The following is a 17,493-nucleotide window of genomic DNA, read 5'->3' as shown; positions in this document are numbered from 1 at the left end:
AATGGACTCAGATGGAGACAAAGTCTCTTAATATAATCTCCTTCTGGCTTCCAATTTTCCAATTTTTTTCATCCCTGCAGAGCCTCTTCATTGTGTAAGTATGTGTGTCTACACCTGTGTTCCTGTGCCTGCATTAAAAGAAAGATGGGAGAATATTAACAGAACCAGTGATAATTTGTTTATTTGACCTTAAGCAAGAAGACTCACCTCAATTATGTGGTCTACACTTTGGGGAGCAGATTAACGGATTGGTTTTTATGCAGGTGAGAAATACTTTACATCATAGCTTCTCTGTTCCACAGGCGTGCTGTTCCATGGCTGCAGTATGTGATATTTTTACAAAGCAGCGATCGCTTTTGTGACTTGGCTCTGTAGCTGCTGGTCTTTCTTTTCTTGCAAGAAGTTGGAATCAAGGCACTACTTCCAAAAAGTGCTGGAGGCTACAATGGTAGCTCTCAAACAGGATTAGATTATGCTATGGATGAGGAGAAATAAACAAAAAACAAAACAGCAAACAGGGCCGGCATGCTTAAAAATGCATTTTCAGTCAAACACAGCTGAAGGTAATGGCTTTCAGAAGTCTATTTATTGTGTCTACACTATCAGTTCATCTTATATCATTGTTTCATTCATGGGTTTCAAATCCCACATACTACTTCATAAGAGTACAGGATTTTTGCAGCAAGAATAACCATAGAATATACGCTACGGCAGCTCTGGCTGTTGGTGAGCTATAGCGCTGAAATTAGTGATTAATTTATTGGTAATCAGTATTTATTAGTAATCATCACAATATGACATTTTGTTAAAATACGTGTACTGGTTATTTACCTTATTTTCATTCATTGTACACTTTATTGTTTTTTACTGTTGGCAAGACAAAACATGGCTGTAAACTCTGGCAATATGAGCTTGGTCATTTTTGACATTTTGACGAGGACTGCCCTACACGGTTTAGCAGAACTGCAGTGAAGAAGCGAGTGAATGATTGCAGCTCAATGTGCCATCTGTAGAAGCTGCCACTATGAGGCAGACTAACAGTGATAGAGTGAGTGAGTGAGTGAGTGAGGGAGGGAGCGAGTGAGCAGGAGAATTAATGTTTGAGTCAGTTATTCTCTGGATCCACGAGGCTATAAAATGTTGAACTGAAGCCAAACATTGCTGCAGGTGTTGGTGCAGTTCAGGTGGACGTGATGCAACTCCTCCTCCCAACAGCTTTTTTGGTAGCCCCAGATTCATTCACCTCAAATCTAACCACACAAATCAGGCCAACTCACTTCGAAATGAGCATATCCACACACACATAGTAAGAAACACCATTGCTGGGTAAGTAAACCGCTGAATAAGCCCCCTCTCTTCATTACACCTCTCCTGTGGTCACACATTTCCAAATAACACTGCCCATTACTTACTCCAGCAAAAACTAACACATGAGAACAAACAGGGTAACCATCGGCATTCAATTAGGGCCTTAATGAACTTGGCCCACCATGGATTACTTTTCTTAGCAAGAAAAACAATCTCCACAACAGCTACCGCCATTACTGGAATGTCCCTGGTCCTGCACAGCATCGCCAGGGAACACTCAAGCCTCCATGACTGCGTTAACTAAAGTATAGAGAGTGACAAATGGACCAATGGGATACTTTAATTTGGGACCTATAAGCTGTAAAAGCTTCCTTTTCAATGTTAAAATGAGAGACGAGGGAGTGAAGTGCTCTGAAGAGACGAAACGGCGCCAACATGGCTTGCACTTGTGCTTGTATTAACGTACATGTACATGTATCAAATTGTATGCTGTAACTGCACACGTGCTAAGGTTTGAACTCTACTTTGGCACAAGAGCCTTACTTTGACTACGGCACTAGTATGAGCAAACAGAAGGAACAGCTGATGTGTTCATAACTGAGAAATACTGTAGCCAGAGGACAGACATTGTTACATTTATGCTTCATCACCCAACAGCTCAGCCGACTGTATGAAAAGAAAACTGCACGGCTGTACATGAACATAATGTATGCCCCTATAAATAAAGCCAGTCTGTACTGTTTACCGTATCAATTTTGCCATAATGACTATGCAGCAGGTGCCACAGTCATTTGAAGGCTAATCTTTTCCGCTGAGGGCCTGGGATCAAGCCTCCATGGCAGCAAGCATCCACTTTGCTTATGTGTCTCTAAGCAAGGCACTAAGTCCTTACCAGCAAGAAAATATTAGGCCCCATCACCATCACCATCAAATGAGGACAGGCTTAAGTGTCACTCACTGTTGGCTGTTGAAAAATATCAATAACTAGAAAAGTACACTCTGTAGAGTGCAAATCTCTGACCAGATGATCTCTGCTATACCTAACCTAAACTTATCCCCAACTGCAGAGGATGCCACTGACTGAGGAGCAGATTTCATCACAACAGCTGTAAACACTGGCTGACTACCAGTCAAGATAACACAAAAAAGGATTTATTCATAATGTCATCATGCATTACTTTATTGGATCATACAACATTGGCTATGGAATTGATCTGCAGTTGCTCCAGTTCAAAACAAGACCAAACTTTTCTATGGATGTTAGTTTCTGAGCCATTACAAATCGACTGCAACAGACTAGGTAAGCTTTTTTTTTTTTTAAGCGTAGGTGATTGTCAGAGATGCCTTTTGCTCTGTGATTTCAAACTGAAGCAGTTATTGATGACATGTGGCCCAAACCGGCCTGGTCAAGAGGAGTGAGCAATCAACAATCAGTGATGGTATGAAAAGTTTTTTAGAAAATTGTGAATCACCACAACCCCGAGAGTTTGTTGAGCATAATAACTATATACAGCATGCTCTTTAAAGGTGGCTACACATGAGCAACAACACAGTTTTGTGCTGGCTGGCAAACTGTTTGTAATTGTTTATTGACTAGAGCAATAGCACCCAGCTTTACAAAGCTGCCCTTAGTAACAACTTTGGCACTGGACCACTGTGCTTAAACTTGAATCTAATTAATCACTGACCTTGTTTGCTTAGGGTTCGTTCAAAGCGCTCTCAGCATTGCTTTGGATGTGTCGTGATGTTGTCATTTCAATTAGGTTTTTTTATTAATTTAGGTGATCATTTTAAAATTTTGTTCGTAACAAGATGAGACTGGTATGTTATCAACCATTTCGTGTCCTGTTTTAAACCAACTTCCACCTCAGATCAAGCAGATCCAATATAATTGGCAAGACAAATTCACAAAGGAAAAACGTACCTACCTAAAGCCTACCTTAAGCACAGATTGGAACTGGGATGAAAGATCTCATTCATTACTTCCACAAATAAATCACTTAACACACAGATAGCCATATTTGAGCAAGGCCAACACCCTTAACTACATCAGACTTGTGAAGACTACTGTATGAGACTTTAGCTTACGTAAACTATGAGGATATGAAGGAGCAATGGAGTGATTCTAAGTAGCCTCCAAGCTTAAAACATCACACTAAATAAATTACAGCATGCTGAATGTGGGTCACACTGGGCTTCTGTGACATTATCCACTTGCTAACCTTTCTGCCTGCACTGCGCATTGAGTGAGAAAAACATTGCTGATTGTACAAAGGCAATTTAAGAGGCAGAATATGTACATGAAGACGGTTCCTCTCACCTGTGCTCTGAGAGCTGCATGTGCCATGAGGGCCTCCGCAGGACCTACTTCCTGCCCCTCAGCCTGTTCCAGTAGGCACAGCTGGTGTGTGATGTTCGCCATCTCCTCCTGCAGGCGCTCAGTTTGGACGCTGATCTCGGCGATTTTCTCAGCAGCGGACGCCGTCAGGAACGCCTCTTTGAGGTCTACCAGGTGAAGGGTCCTCTTCTCCTCCAGACGCACCAATTTGCGGAGCTCGTCGAACTGGCTATTCACATAGGCCTCCAGTTCCTCTGTAGACATCTACGGCATGCAGATGAGGTGCAAGAAACAGAGAGGGAGAGAGCACGAGAGAAGGAATGAACAGGGCAGGTTTAAGTACAGGAAGTGCAGGAAGTTACAAAAATGGAAAGTACTGGGCTGCCGTTTCAAATGAATCTGAATGGAGTACTACAGCGTAGGTATGAAGCATTGAGATTAACTCATAAAACAGAGAGGCAGAGATGGATAAAAAAAGTAAAAATAGTCTGACATCCAGCGGCAAAAGAGAGAGATTTATATGGAACGACAATAGTGTAGGGGCCAGGCAGGGGCTTCTGTCTTTTACTTTGACTTGTGAATATTATTCTAATAAGCCCAGTGGCTTCTGTCATGCAGTAGCTAATTGATGGCATGAAGCAGATACCCTGGAGGCACACTCCATGCATTCCATCTGTAGATTGAGACCTCAGAGGCTCCTTCTACCACAGCAAGCCATCTGCTTGGCTTTCAAGGCAACTGAACTGCTCACTGAGATACCTTTTTAATCCATTTCACTGTTCCCCGATGAGGCTCTCTTTAGCTATGACTCATTACGTTAAAACACCTCAATAAACAGACGCCTCCCTACAATCCTTCCCGCTGAGATGACTCCACCTCCAACGCAGATGCTGTCATGAGTTTAAATGCCCCAAAGTCTTGTGTTGTGATCTCTGCTCCTGAACATCAGATGCTCGGTATCTGTTCTTCCCTTGAGCAGAACTTCACTCTCTTCCTTCCCATCTATTTTATCTTGTTTCCCCTCAGCCTCCCTCTCTCCAGTGAAACAGGGAATCATCAGTCTTTACTGAGGTTGGCAGAGCCACGGCCCCTGGAGGCCCAAATTTTTATCGTGTTTTTGCCATTTCTGCACAAGCAATCAGATTCTCCAAATTGCCCATTAAACCAAGCGCAAAAAGTAACATTTTTAATTTACTTTCTCTGTATGAGCAAAGAAAAAAAAATGCACATCGTTCATTTTGAATCAGACAGAGAGACTTAGTTAACATCTAATTGGAAGGCAAAGAGCCGTTTTCTTCTTTTACTTCACCAAAATCAATGCTCTGAATGAATGTCTGACGATTTAGGAACTATAAACTTTAACAGCTTTGGCCTAAAAACTTGTTTGCTCAGATACGCTAAAGAAATGCATCTGTGGATGTGGAAGAGTGGAGAGAATTAAACATCAGTTTTTAAACTTATCTTTCTAAAAGGAGGAATAGAAAGAAGGGCTCATATAAAATAAATCTTACCAAATTACAATACATGCTGATTAAATCTTCTAGGAGACTCATCATTTTAAACGTGAGCCGTGAGCACTTAAAAAACACATTAAGAAATGACAAGGCATTTGCTTCTTCATTTCATACTGGGACGAGAATTTAATGCTTAAGCTGTTTCTCATGCTTTGATGTCTCTGACATCTTGCTGTAAAGTTGGTTCTGATTGAGGTGTCATGGATACCATGATGGATCAACGTATTGAATATTCAAATCCAATTCCCCATGCAAAGCTAAATAATCCTTTCAAATTTTTAAAAGCTCTGACATCTGCTAGGCATTTACATTCATCATCAGTTAGCCAAATGCAGTATATCTGTCCGTCTGTCCGTCTTTTCAATGACTTTTATGAGTTCATTAGCAGCTAGCTGTTGCTGTTATTGCATCGTTAGTTAATTCAGTGTCAGACGAAAAGTTCCATTGTAGCTATTTCAGCTAGTCGGTCAATGACTTAAAGTGAGACTATGTAACGTTCAAGGTATGAAAAAATACAATCTTCCACTTGCAAATAAAAAAAGTTGAATTTATGACTCTTAGGTGGCTACTAATAGATAAGGTACTAATGCTACCTATCAGAAAAACACCATGTTTTCTAACGTTAGCAAGAGTTACATACATGCTGCAGTGTATTTGACAATACTGAGTCAGTTTGCCATAAGTTAAATATGTGATGCAACATTTTAGACAACAGATTAGCAGTCAATTATGTCTCCAGTGTCATTTCACTTTACATGACATGACTCGACATTCACAAGTAGATTCAGTACATATGCACTGAGTAAAAGAAACCTGTATCTGCATATTTGGGGTTTTTTTTTGCAGTCATGACAGGTTTCAGAGAATGGAGAGAAAGCGGTTAGCGTAAATCATGAAGAACAATGCTACCAAAGAGCAAAGCTACAACGTGAACAGGGCGGACAGAATTGTAACATAAACCTTGTCGTCTTTAGTATCTCATCAATCTGACGCATTCCATCACCACATCTCTCCATCTCCAGGACCTCCACAGAGCCCGCTGCCCTCTCAATCGAGTCCCTGTGGCCTCTGTGGCAGATGGGAGTCGTGATCCTGGATCAGTGCTCTTTGTGTTGAGTGGAGACTGAGCCCTCTGCCCTTGGACCTTTCACTCAGTGACAGAGTTTCTCTGAGAATTTGTCCAGCTAGCAAGGAAGGAGCATTCATGTGTGCTAATCTTCATTTGCATTGCTGCAAGCTGAGGCCACGAAATGAGGCCTCGGGAGAGACAGCTGCACACTGCTCACAAGGGCAGAGTTAGAGTAAGGACGGGATGAGAGAGAGAGTACAGGCAGAGGTAGGGCATCTGGCTAGCAGATTAAGAAAGCTAATTTCTTTTTTCAAGCAAAGGTTGCATGTTGGGCAAGCAGATTAGGAGAGCCAAATTCTCATTCAGTCATGTTTTTAACTATTATTACTTTAACTATTATTACGGTAGAACCGTTCTTATCTGAGAAATTCAGGAATGATGAAAATGCAAGAAAATGAAAAACTAAAAAGGCATTTGTCAGTTCAGACCACATTCAGAATGTAATGTAATCTGCAGCCATGCTTGTCTTGTACTTATGGTCATTTGAACCAGAAAATGCCAAATTGGACTTTAATCTCATTACTTTATGCATATATACAAGAGACGTGAAAGGTCAAGTCGAGTCAATTTGATGTATATAGCGCAAATTCACAACAACCGTTATCTTAGGCACTCTGCCTATAGAGCAGGTCAAGTTCATAATCTTTAATTAAGAGCGACCCAATGATTAAAGAATTCAAAATGAAAGATTCTGCCCTGTTAACCTCGAACAGAACCTGGCTCAAAGGTGGGCGGCGTCCTGTCGAGATCAAGTTGTGTGTGTGGTTGTGTGTGAGTGAGAGAGAGAAATGCACAACAACAACAACAACAACAACAACAAAAAGTGAGCTGAAAGTTGAAACTCCAAGGAAGCAAAAAATAAACTCTCTGTGACTGAAAATGTTTCTTCACAAACAGAAAGCTGGAATCTGAAGCTTTCTAAAGATAGAAAACTTCTTAGACATTCCACAGACACTTTACATGATTACAATATAGCAAGACACTCAAATAGAATTAACTTCACACAGTAGTGTACTTTGTGACTGGCGACAGACAAGGTTGTGCTACTCATTAGCGCTGATGAAAAGACTGCAGAAAACCCCCCCTGGGAATAAAAAAAGTGTATCAGTGTAAAAAGAACAACAACAAAAAAACTGCATCGCGTTACTTTGGCGAGACATCCGGACACGCTAGAATGGAAAACAAAAGCAAAAGCAGTGAAAACAGCTCACAACGAATATCAAAGCGGCCTCGGCTTTAAATCTTAACCTCTTCAACCACACAGACGCTTCAGAGGGTCCATCATTCCAAATGTATTTTAGACAAAAGAGGATTTTAAGTTCTAGTTAACACCTGAAGTTTCAACAGACACCAAATGTGTTATTCAAGATCGCATGACGAAACCCAAGACATGTAGAATTTAGTGTTTGATACAGTGCTGCAGACAAAGTAGTGCCATCCTCGACATGAGCATTTCCCTAAATTTAAACATCCTCCGTCTTCAGTGAAGGGATGAAACGTGCAGATGCAGAATATTTTTTTCTGAAATTGGCATAGAGAGATGAAAATGTTTTATCTTACTTTGATGCTTCTTGAGGGGGACTTTGGGAATACTAGAGTTCAAATGGTTAACTTTTTTTGAATGTTCTCACTACAGAAGCAGAGCTGGTCTTGCTGCTTTTTTCAGGTCTGTTTTGTGTGATGCCTTTTTAAAAAGGCCTAAAAAGCATTAATAGAACATTAGGAGTAAATGGATTTGAACTGTCCTTGCCCTTGGCAATAGTGGCCCTGTTCCAAGTGAACACCTCTCTCTCTCTCTCTCTCTCTCTCTCTCTCTCTCTCTCTCTCTCTCTCTCTCTCTCTCTCTCTCTCTCTCTCTCTCTCTCTCTCTCTCTCTCTCTCTCTCTCCCTCTCTCTCCCTCTCTCTCTCTCCCTCTCCCTCTCTCTCTCTCCCTCTCTCTCCCTCTCTCTCCCTCTCCCTCTCTCTCCCTCTCCCTCTCCCTCTCCCTCTCTCTCCCCCTCCCTCTCCCTCTCTCTCCCCCTCTCCCTCCCTCTCTCTCCCTCTCCCTCTCTCTCTCTCTCCCTCTCTCCCTCCTCTCTCCCTCCTCTCTCTCTCTCCCTCTCACACACTCTCTTTTATCTCTTCCAGAAATTAGATTCTTCAATTTATCCTCTAAAACAACAAAGAAACGCGTGGAACGTTAATTTGAAAATCACCACTTTAAAAGCCGTATAAAGTAAAAAAAAAAAGAGTTAAAAGAGGTGGAGGAAAAATTAAACAGAAGGCCTTTGGTTTTATAATAGCAGAGTTTCAATATCCGGCACCTTTTTATTGGCTTTGAGAGAGCGATGTCAGCCAAGCAACTTTCTGGGGAATGGCACCGCGTAATTCAATTAAAATGCCGTGAGTAGAGATAGAAAGGGAATGGAATGGGGGGGGGAGGAGGAAGAAGGGGAGGAAGAAAAGGATGAGGTAGAGAAGGACAAGAAAAAGCAAGATGAATAAACCTAACAGCAGTAGCCAAGTCCTTTTATGCCTCTGCTGTCTGTTCCTCAGCCTCGCCTCCCTAAGACAGCTTTAATGTGTCTGCTGCTCTTGTAGATTTTATGAGGCAGGGAAAATGGATGTAGCCGCTGCACACACATTCGCATTTGGAACTGGGCTGATGTCGCTGTGCTGCTTCCAGATATCGGACTCCTCTCTCTCTGTGGCTTCAGACAGCGGCTCCACAGGCAGCGCGTGCCCTAAACTACACCCTGCGCGGCACAAAGTGAGCAAAAAAAAAAAAAAAACTGTGAGCGAGGGAAATATGCTGACTACTTTCTGTCCTGGTGTGAAGCTACAATGTGCCTCACATATCATTCTCTCCAGCTCGATGATGGACAGCCATCTAGGCCCCTCGTGTTACGTTACGCCTCTGGTCCTCCATTAATACATGTGCAGCCTCACTGTTTTTTTGCATTACACTCCATTCCCCTTAGGCGAATGGAGATATGAACTACGAGAGATTAAAATCTCCTGCACCTGCGGCAAAGCACATTATTAAGCAGGGTAGATTTAATGAGCAAGAACCAGTTGAGGGTTAAATCTTTTCATTCACCTCCTCACAAGACAGCTGCTCACACCCCTTTAGTCCTTTAAGACGTCAATAACGGGCAATTTCACCTCCTCCAACTTCTGCTCATCTCCTTCTCTTTTTGCCTCTGTCCGTCTCCCACACACACACATACACACAACTATCCTCCCCAGGAGCAGTCACTCCAATGGTTGCCTGTCATGCATAATAAGAAACGCTGACATTTGAGAGTGCAGAGAGGACACACCGACAAATCCACATAATGGTCTCTAACACAGTGGCCTGTGAGTGAGCAGGTAAGTGGTTTTTGCAGAGCACACTGCGCCTCTACATTTGAACAGGACAAGACTAAATGTCCAGGAAGTCCTTGGGGCAGCATTGATATTTTAGGATGATAATACACATGAAGTTGAGTGGAGTGCTGGCTGTCAGTAAAAGTGTTGCCTCTCGCAGGCCAGCCAAATGAACCCTCTACATTATGCCACTCTGCTCGGGTCACATCTCTGCAGGTGCTGAGCAACGACTGTGCGTTCCACTGCTCTCCAATGGGTTCAGGCACAGTATTATATTAAGAGTACAGTATTATAAGTAGAGCATAAGGGAGAACAAGCATTGCAGGGGTGGTTGAGAGAGAAGGTGCTGCCGCTGTCAATGTTAAAGAGCTGACACCCGGTCGTACATCCCTGATCCCGCAGCTCACTGTTATGTCTCTCACTGCACAACATGTAACTGTCTGTGGTCAGGTTTTATTTTCACTAGCAGAGCATGCCCTACTATGGCATCTGTAATGGAAATACAGCCAGTTTTCAAGGTTGACTTGTCAGGAAAATTCAGTTTGCAGCTTTCGTTTTGGTTGATATCAAAAGGAAAGGTGACTGTGTGTGAAATGCACCGGGCACCCTGCTTTCCAAACCGCCACCTTGCGAAGGTTAGACAAAAAAGTTTGAAATAAGGTGATGATTATTATTTCAGCTTGTGACCCTTACTCAATGTATTTGCTTCACATGACTGACTGAGACAATCTGAATGGCACAAACAAATTCCTGCCACTTTCCCATCCCTCAAACACGACCATGGAATTTTGCTTTTGTGTAACGGTACACAACTGCCGCCAGTATAAAGCTGAGGTAAACCTCGCTATGAGTCTAGAGTGGTATGTGAGAGTGAAAGAGAGATTTAATGAGTGAAAGAAAAATGTGAAACATCTGCACACTGTGGTCAAATGCAGCACCCCTTTAATACAAACCTTGTTGGTGTTATTTCATCACTATGATTATTTATGAGGACGTAATGAGTATCAGTGCTATAAATGACTACATTACCCATTAAATACTACTGACAGAGGTCTTTAATATATGTCCACCTCAATTATTTATTCATATGGAGGGGTAAAAATGTAATGCTGTGTATAATACACTGCACCAAACCTCTAAGTACAAGTTTGAGTACAAGTACGAGGATTTTTTTTGTCAAATTACCAAGTTCAGCCAGGGTTTAAAAACATCCAGAGGGTATTCTGTGTTCAGGAGCCCTCTTCATTTTATACACGACAATGCCTAAACTGCAGACGCTTTGAAAATACAACCTCTGACTTAGCACAGAAGTGCTGAGTCAAACAAGTGACATCAACTGAAGCCTGAAAACATGACTCAGTAATCACACAATGATGCCATAACACGCCTCAAGTAGAATTATATCTTTAGTAACCAAATAGACCAGATCTGTGATCTGTGAATGGGTGACATGATGAATATATGGATTGAAATAATTAGCTCTCTTGTTTACTACCCAACGCCTTTATGACATAATCTCTTTCTAATCCCCCTTTATCTCATTCTACACTGCTGTGTCTCTACCGCTGCAGTGCTTACTGCTGTACCCACTGAATTAGAAATGAGTAATGGCTCACTTTTTGTGCTCTGTTAAGGCTCCCCATGGCTAAAATCCAGGTTCAACTGAGGTATTTACTAAAATTCAACCAGAATCCTACGAAACGAATAATATGCTATAATTCTATAGATATCACCTATTTGATTAAAAAAAAACAAAACCTGATTGAAACTGGTTTGAATTACGCTAAAATCATCACAAAAATAACAATCACACATTCACGGTCTTCAAATCAGATTGTGAGCAATACAAACTGGATTTAGTAGCTGGTAAAGCGGACTGGGGCAACTTGAAAGACAGAATTGCATTTAAAATATAAAAATGGCCCTGCAGGGTTCGCAGTGTTAATTTGCCTGGCTGGCTGAGACTGCTTGGCCTAATTATGTACATGGATAAGACTGAAAGTAGACTAATATTAATACCCCTTACTTGGAGACCGCCCAAGAATCCATAACAACAAACCCTGAAGCATCTAGTATATATTGTATAAGGATGGCTCATTATATTAAGATTAAAGAAAACGAAGCATGACAAACAAGTAGACCTACAAATGATTAAATACTACAATACTGCAGATTATTTTGTGAACTTGTACTGTCACTACTACCCTCACCTGTTCGGGAGCTGTGAAAACATGAAAGAAATCGAAATGTGCAACGACCACAGTGAAAAAGCAACCTCCTAAATTGATCTATGTGCTATTTGCACCAATAACAACAAGACCGTATGTTTCTATACTTAACTATACTCTATCTGAAATGCTAAAAGTGAATGCTGACATATCTTAGCAATAGGACATAGCATAGGAATATCATCAGCAAATTCTATCAAACCACGTGGTACAATCACATAATGGAAAGCAATGCAATATTCATTCTTGCAAGGTCAAACCCACTTTTTATTGCCACAGAGAAATTCAACCCATTTCATCTGATAAGATTTGGCTGGAACTCATTACTAAATGGGAACAGTTGAGAATAGCTCTTTTGTTGGAAGTTTTCTAAAAATGGCCCTAATTGTACGACTCGTGTTTAGGATTTGACTCCGTGTTCTGTGCGCAGGAGTTTTCACTCACCTCAGGGTTGGTCCACTTGGTCTTGATCTTCTCAGCCATCTGTTGTGTACAGCCGAGCAGGTCATAACCCTGCCTGCTCTACAGGTGGAGCAGACAAACACACAGTAAACACAACAGCTTGTGCCGCTACCTAAAACACAGCACGTACACACACATTCTTCCTCTGTGACTCAAACAATAGCATAGAAATACCCACTTAGCTAGTTATTGTTAATCATTACACTGTTAATCATCTAGAGGAACAACAACTTGAGTTAATCTTTATACAAAGAAAGATTGAACACATTGACAAAAACAGCTATTACAATACTTTTTTGATCGAACACCTGAGTGCTGATAATGTGACATTTTTTGGGATGATGCTTTCAGAAGATGAAGGAAACTGCATGATGCATCCTTGACAGCTCACCAGTCTATCACAGGCTACAATCCTACATTTAAAGTTTGACATGCTGCATGCTCAATGCAATTTGTGGCAACAGGAAATAATATCACTACTCCCAAAGATCGACGGTTCTTCCGCATGAAGGCACTGATACAGGATGCAGGATAAAAGCTAGATTAAGTTTAGAGTAAACAAAGCGGCCTTAGGCTGTGTGCATGTGTGTGACCCCGTTTGTCTCCCATCAATCCATATGTGGCGTGATGTGAGAGTAATTCAGTGAAGTGTGCTGCTCTACTTTTGTTTTTCAGATGCGCAGCCACAGGGCAGAGAACAAAACTCTTGCCCTGTAAATTACAGTCAGCACACCATGAGGGTCATTACCACTGTAGCTAAACACACCGGCTTTGTGTGACGATTTTCAAATGAGGCTCTGGCTAAGACGTCCTGATTGAGTATATTTTAGCGTTCGCAAACAGAACCCTTGACGGTTCGAAATATTAATCCAAAACTAAGTCCTGGTTTCTGATACTATCACACCCTGTTAATTGGCCCTCTGTGCAATAGCACGCAAGTCTGAATGTGTTCACTGCGCTGATAACGTCTGACTCTAAACGGAGCTATAATCATCACAAACACTATGCTCTGCAGAATTGAGCCCGCTGCGATGAGTTATTCTCAAAATCCAGCACAGCTTTAGCCCAGATTACCGAAACCGACCGCAACGCTGCACCGGGTGACTGGTGACCCCCTGAAACTATTAACCTGAAGCAAAAAGCCATCTGGGAAATAGAGGAAGGGTGAAGCCATTATTGGAACCAAGCCAAATGGACACTGGGACATATATGCATAAGGTTTCATTTCCATTTCACGGTTTTCATAGAAATTATTTATGTAGCTGTGTAATTGAATCCATTTATTAATAATGTCATGTGGGTGATCATGAGACATTGTAATGTTTAAAATATTACAGAGCCCTGGTGAGTTGACTTAAACACTACGGGGGCCTAAAGCTATTGGCATACTACTTAATAGTGAATTAGAAATGCAAACCAGATAGGAAGTGCTCTGAATACATTATGATGTATATTACAGAGCTGCAGATGTTGTGACGCATGCCATTGTGATAAAGTACAGTAGAGGGCATATAATAAATCACGCAGGGCGGTTCCACCATATATAAACCTGTCATGCTCTGAGTGTGCAACTCACCTTCTGCCACACGTAGCCCTCATGCAGGGTGATGATCTCATGGTCACGGTGCTCACCCTGCACGGCACACACCACACAGATTATCTTCTCATCTGGTTTACAGTAGAGGGAGCCTTCCTGTCCATGCTCCTTGCAGCGCAGTCTCTCTACTGTCACCGTGTCCCTCTTCCCAGCCTCTCCAGCAGCCATGGCCTCCTGCCCTGCGTCAGCGCCCTCGGCTCCACCGCCCAGCTCGGCCTCCAGCTGCGGACCATTAAGGGCTCCTTCTTCTTTTTCCCCAGCGTCACCACTCACGCAGGCATTAGCCATCGCCGCTCCTAGCAACGCCATTGCCTGACTTGCAAGCACTCCATCTGCCCCCTGTGCACCTGCCATATCCTCGGCTTCACCTCCAACTCTGGAGTCTCTGTTGGTGCCAGGTCCATTAGCCTGTGTCCCTTCATGGCTATACGGCATTAGTGGATGATGTGTGCTGCTGGCGTGTCTTTCAGCGTGGACAGGGCAGAAGGCAAAGCTGCAGGTGTGGCACGCTTGTGTGGCCGGTTGGGCCTCGTCAGGCTCGCAAGCATCACACGACCCGTCCATCTGCGGCAGCTCCTCTTGTTTCAGCCCAATGGCTCCTTCCTGGGGTTCCCCTTTGTGGTCCATGGTGCCTGATGACAATTCTGGGGATGAGAAGAGTAAATGTTACAGGAGGCGCGCAGAGTAGAGGGCAGGTTATTAATAGCCATGACCTTCTGTGAATAGCTCTCATATTTTTGCAGGGGAAAGTCCAGGATCCTCAGGACTAATCCCCTCTGATATAATATTCCCACAACAGATGATGTATGGAGGGAGCCAAAGTCCACAGGAAACAGCAAGGAGAGCAACACTGTCACACAAACCACACACACACACACACACACATACAGCATCATTTTTTGCAAGGGCAATAAACCGGAAGACCCCATCTGCAGTCTCTGGACCGTCTGTGTGCAAACATACTCACTTTGTTTACTGACTCGCAAATAGAAAGTGCTGAATGTGATTGGCTGTGACCAAACACCCGCACCCTCCTTCTCTCACCTCACCTCCCTCTGCGTGTCATGAGGCCCTGACCTTTTCAGATTTTGGTCGTTTTAGTCTTTCAGCCATCTCACCTCACTTTCAGTCTCCTGTGCAGGAGAGAGGCTGAAAGAAGGACAGACCAAGATGCACGAACCCCCCCCCCCCCCCCCCCCCCACACACACACACACACACACAATCTTTATTTCTCCTCACTTTCGGTTTTACCTCGGAGCCTTCCTCCCCTGAGCTCTGTTTGTGTACTCTTCCCCACTGCTGACACACACAGCCGGTAGGAAAAGTGCTGTAATGCACAGAAAACTCCCCCTGTTCCCCTACACCTCTCTGCTATTTCTCTTTCTGTGACTCACTCTTTCACACACACATAAAAACACACATTTTACACCCTCGTCCTGTGGGGCTTACCAGTTTGCAACTCACTGCAGTGTACTTCCTCGTCTATGTCTTCCTCCTCCCTCTTTTTCTTCTTCTCTTTTTTCTTTTACTGTCTAGTGCTTCTTTGGAGATAATATGGAGGAATTAGCTTGACGGCTAACTTCCTTAGCACAGCCGCGGTGCCTTGAATTCTATAACCGAGCTATCGACTGAGCTACTTTCACTTTACAGCAAAAGATCCAGCTCCAATCCGACAGCGTTTACTTCCTTGTTTTCATGTGCTGCTGTCTGTTTTTTTTTTTTTTCTACTTCCTGCTTGTAGTCTCCTGTGTGTGTGAGACCGGCAGAGACACGTAGAGGTTGGAGAGAGAAAACCCGTCTGACAAGCACAACAAAGACCGTCAAACTGCAAACCGGAGGCAGGCAGGTACCAGGAAAACAAAAAAAAAGGACTCAAAGTGACGCTAAGATGAGTAAGTAGCACAGTTAGTATTGTCATGAGAGGGTGTTGCTAATTTAAAATTTTAGCTAATGATATAATAATGTATGTATGTCAAACCTACTCCCCCCAACTGAGCAAATTATGTAAGTTAATTAATTCAGCCATTCGGGTCAATGACTTTAGCTCCATTAGCTAGCTAACTTAAGCTAACCTTAAAGGGTTCTTAAATTAGAATAGAAAACTTTATTTACTCAGGGAATAGCAATTGAGAGGAAAGCTCACAGTCAGTTGTGCTCTGCAAACACGAAGCTGCAACAAGCAATATAACTATAAAAAGTGTAAAATCAACAGTCCTGTTCTACATGAATGTAGCACAAAGGTTTGTATTGCACCATACAAATTACTTTTGCAAAATACAAAATAACACAGAGCCAAGACAGTATTTTTTTTTTTTTAGTATTACACAGTCACCTGAAGAAAAACAGCAGCATTCATTATTTAAAGCATCATTTAATAGAAATGTTCCAGGGCTAAACATTTGTCCAACCTAAGGGTGTCCTGAAGCTAATTCCACCTCTGAGGAGCATAATAATATGTGACTGCAGTTGTTCCTTGTTCTCTGTTCATAACCTCCCAGCCCACACTTGTAATTGTTTTACATGACCATATTCTATTTTATGTTGTATTTATTATGAATTATCTATCAAATTATTATACACCCAGTTGTATGCCAGGCTGAAGCCTCACTGGCACCATGCCTGATTTCAGGCTAAGAGCAGCTATAAATTCAGACTATACTTAACTCAATATATTATACATGTTTCCTTCTGGCCAACTTTTCAGGATCAATCCCTGTTTTTTTTTTTTTTACATGACTATTTTATTTTACATTTTAATTAACTTAATGTATCGTTTGAATCATCTTCGCTCATGGGAAAGTTGTAATGGCTTTTATTAGCTAATTGTTGTACATATATTGTTGTTAATATATGTCTTTGGTGTCTTTGCTTTTGTAATTGACTCGATATTGTTGTAAATAAGGGCCAACCTGCAATCATCTCTGGAGTATAAATAAAGGTTGAATGAATGGGTTATCCAAGATAATGCATTCTTGGGACCGTGTATGGCATCCCATGCTGTATATTGGCACCTTCAAAGTGATGATAAGTAAAATGGAAGCTTCTTTAGGATAGCTTTATGAATAACAAAACGACAGTCATGTTCCCTTCGAGTGGTAAGTGATGCCCACCCTTCTTTCTCAATGATTGGTTCTAAAACTGTCACCTGTAATAAATCCAAGAGAACGTCTTGTAAAAGCTAGCTAATGCTATGTGTCAGAACAAATGACACCCATAATTTAACAAAAGCTGTTCAAGTGCAGTTTTCTTCTTGTCACCATTTGTGAAAAATGCTGTGACTTTATATGCAATACAAAACTTACCAGAAAGTGTGGATAGAGGCTGTGCCTGTGCAATGATGACTAGTTAAGTTCGCTATTGGAGTCATAGCTAAGCAAGTTTTCATCAAAAACAGATTGTCAGAGTGTTTGACAACACTGTAGACATTTCCAAAATTCATAATAACAATATTTAATTCATTGTGCAGTTAAGTAGATTTTTAAGCTATTTTCTTTTTTTCATTGTGTTTGTTTTGACAACTATATCCGCCTTTCTGTGACACAAAGATACTAACGGAAACAATAGCCA

The 17,493-nt window shown here is 42.0% G+C and overlaps 1 protein-coding gene across 2 annotated transcripts in view; it reads right to left on the bottom strand.

The window, feature by feature from the left end:
- trim44 (tripartite motif containing 44) overlaps positions 1-15,601 on the bottom strand; it is a 42,878-nt gene extending 27,277 nt beyond the window's left edge. The window contains exons 1-4 of one of the 2 annotated variants that reach the window (XM_070830691.1): positions 15,376-15,601; positions 13,905-14,569; positions 12,311-12,388; positions 3,629-3,910 (exon numbers count right to left, since the gene is read on the bottom strand). In XM_070830691.1, the coding sequence (XP_070686792.1) occupies positions 3,629-3,910; positions 12,311-12,388; positions 13,905-14,552 (1,008 nt within the window). In that variant the 5' untranslated portion in view covers positions 14,553-14,569; positions 15,376-15,601. The remainder of the gene's footprint in view (positions 1-3,628; positions 3,911-12,310; positions 12,389-13,904; positions 14,570-15,375) is intronic. The other variant, XM_070830690.1, reaches the window with a different exon arrangement.
- Positions 15,602-17,493: the final 1,892 nt, after the last annotated feature.

This window comes from Pempheris klunzingeri, chromosome 5 (assembly GCF_042242105.1).
Source record: "Pempheris klunzingeri isolate RE-2024b chromosome 5, fPemKlu1.hap1, whole genome shotgun sequence".
Lineage (NCBI taxonomy): Eukaryota > Metazoa > Chordata > Actinopteri > Acropomatiformes > Pempheridae > Pempheris > Pempheris klunzingeri.
The sequence above is the reverse complement of the archived record's forward strand: the minus strand, read 5'-3'. Positions and strand labels throughout refer to the sequence as shown.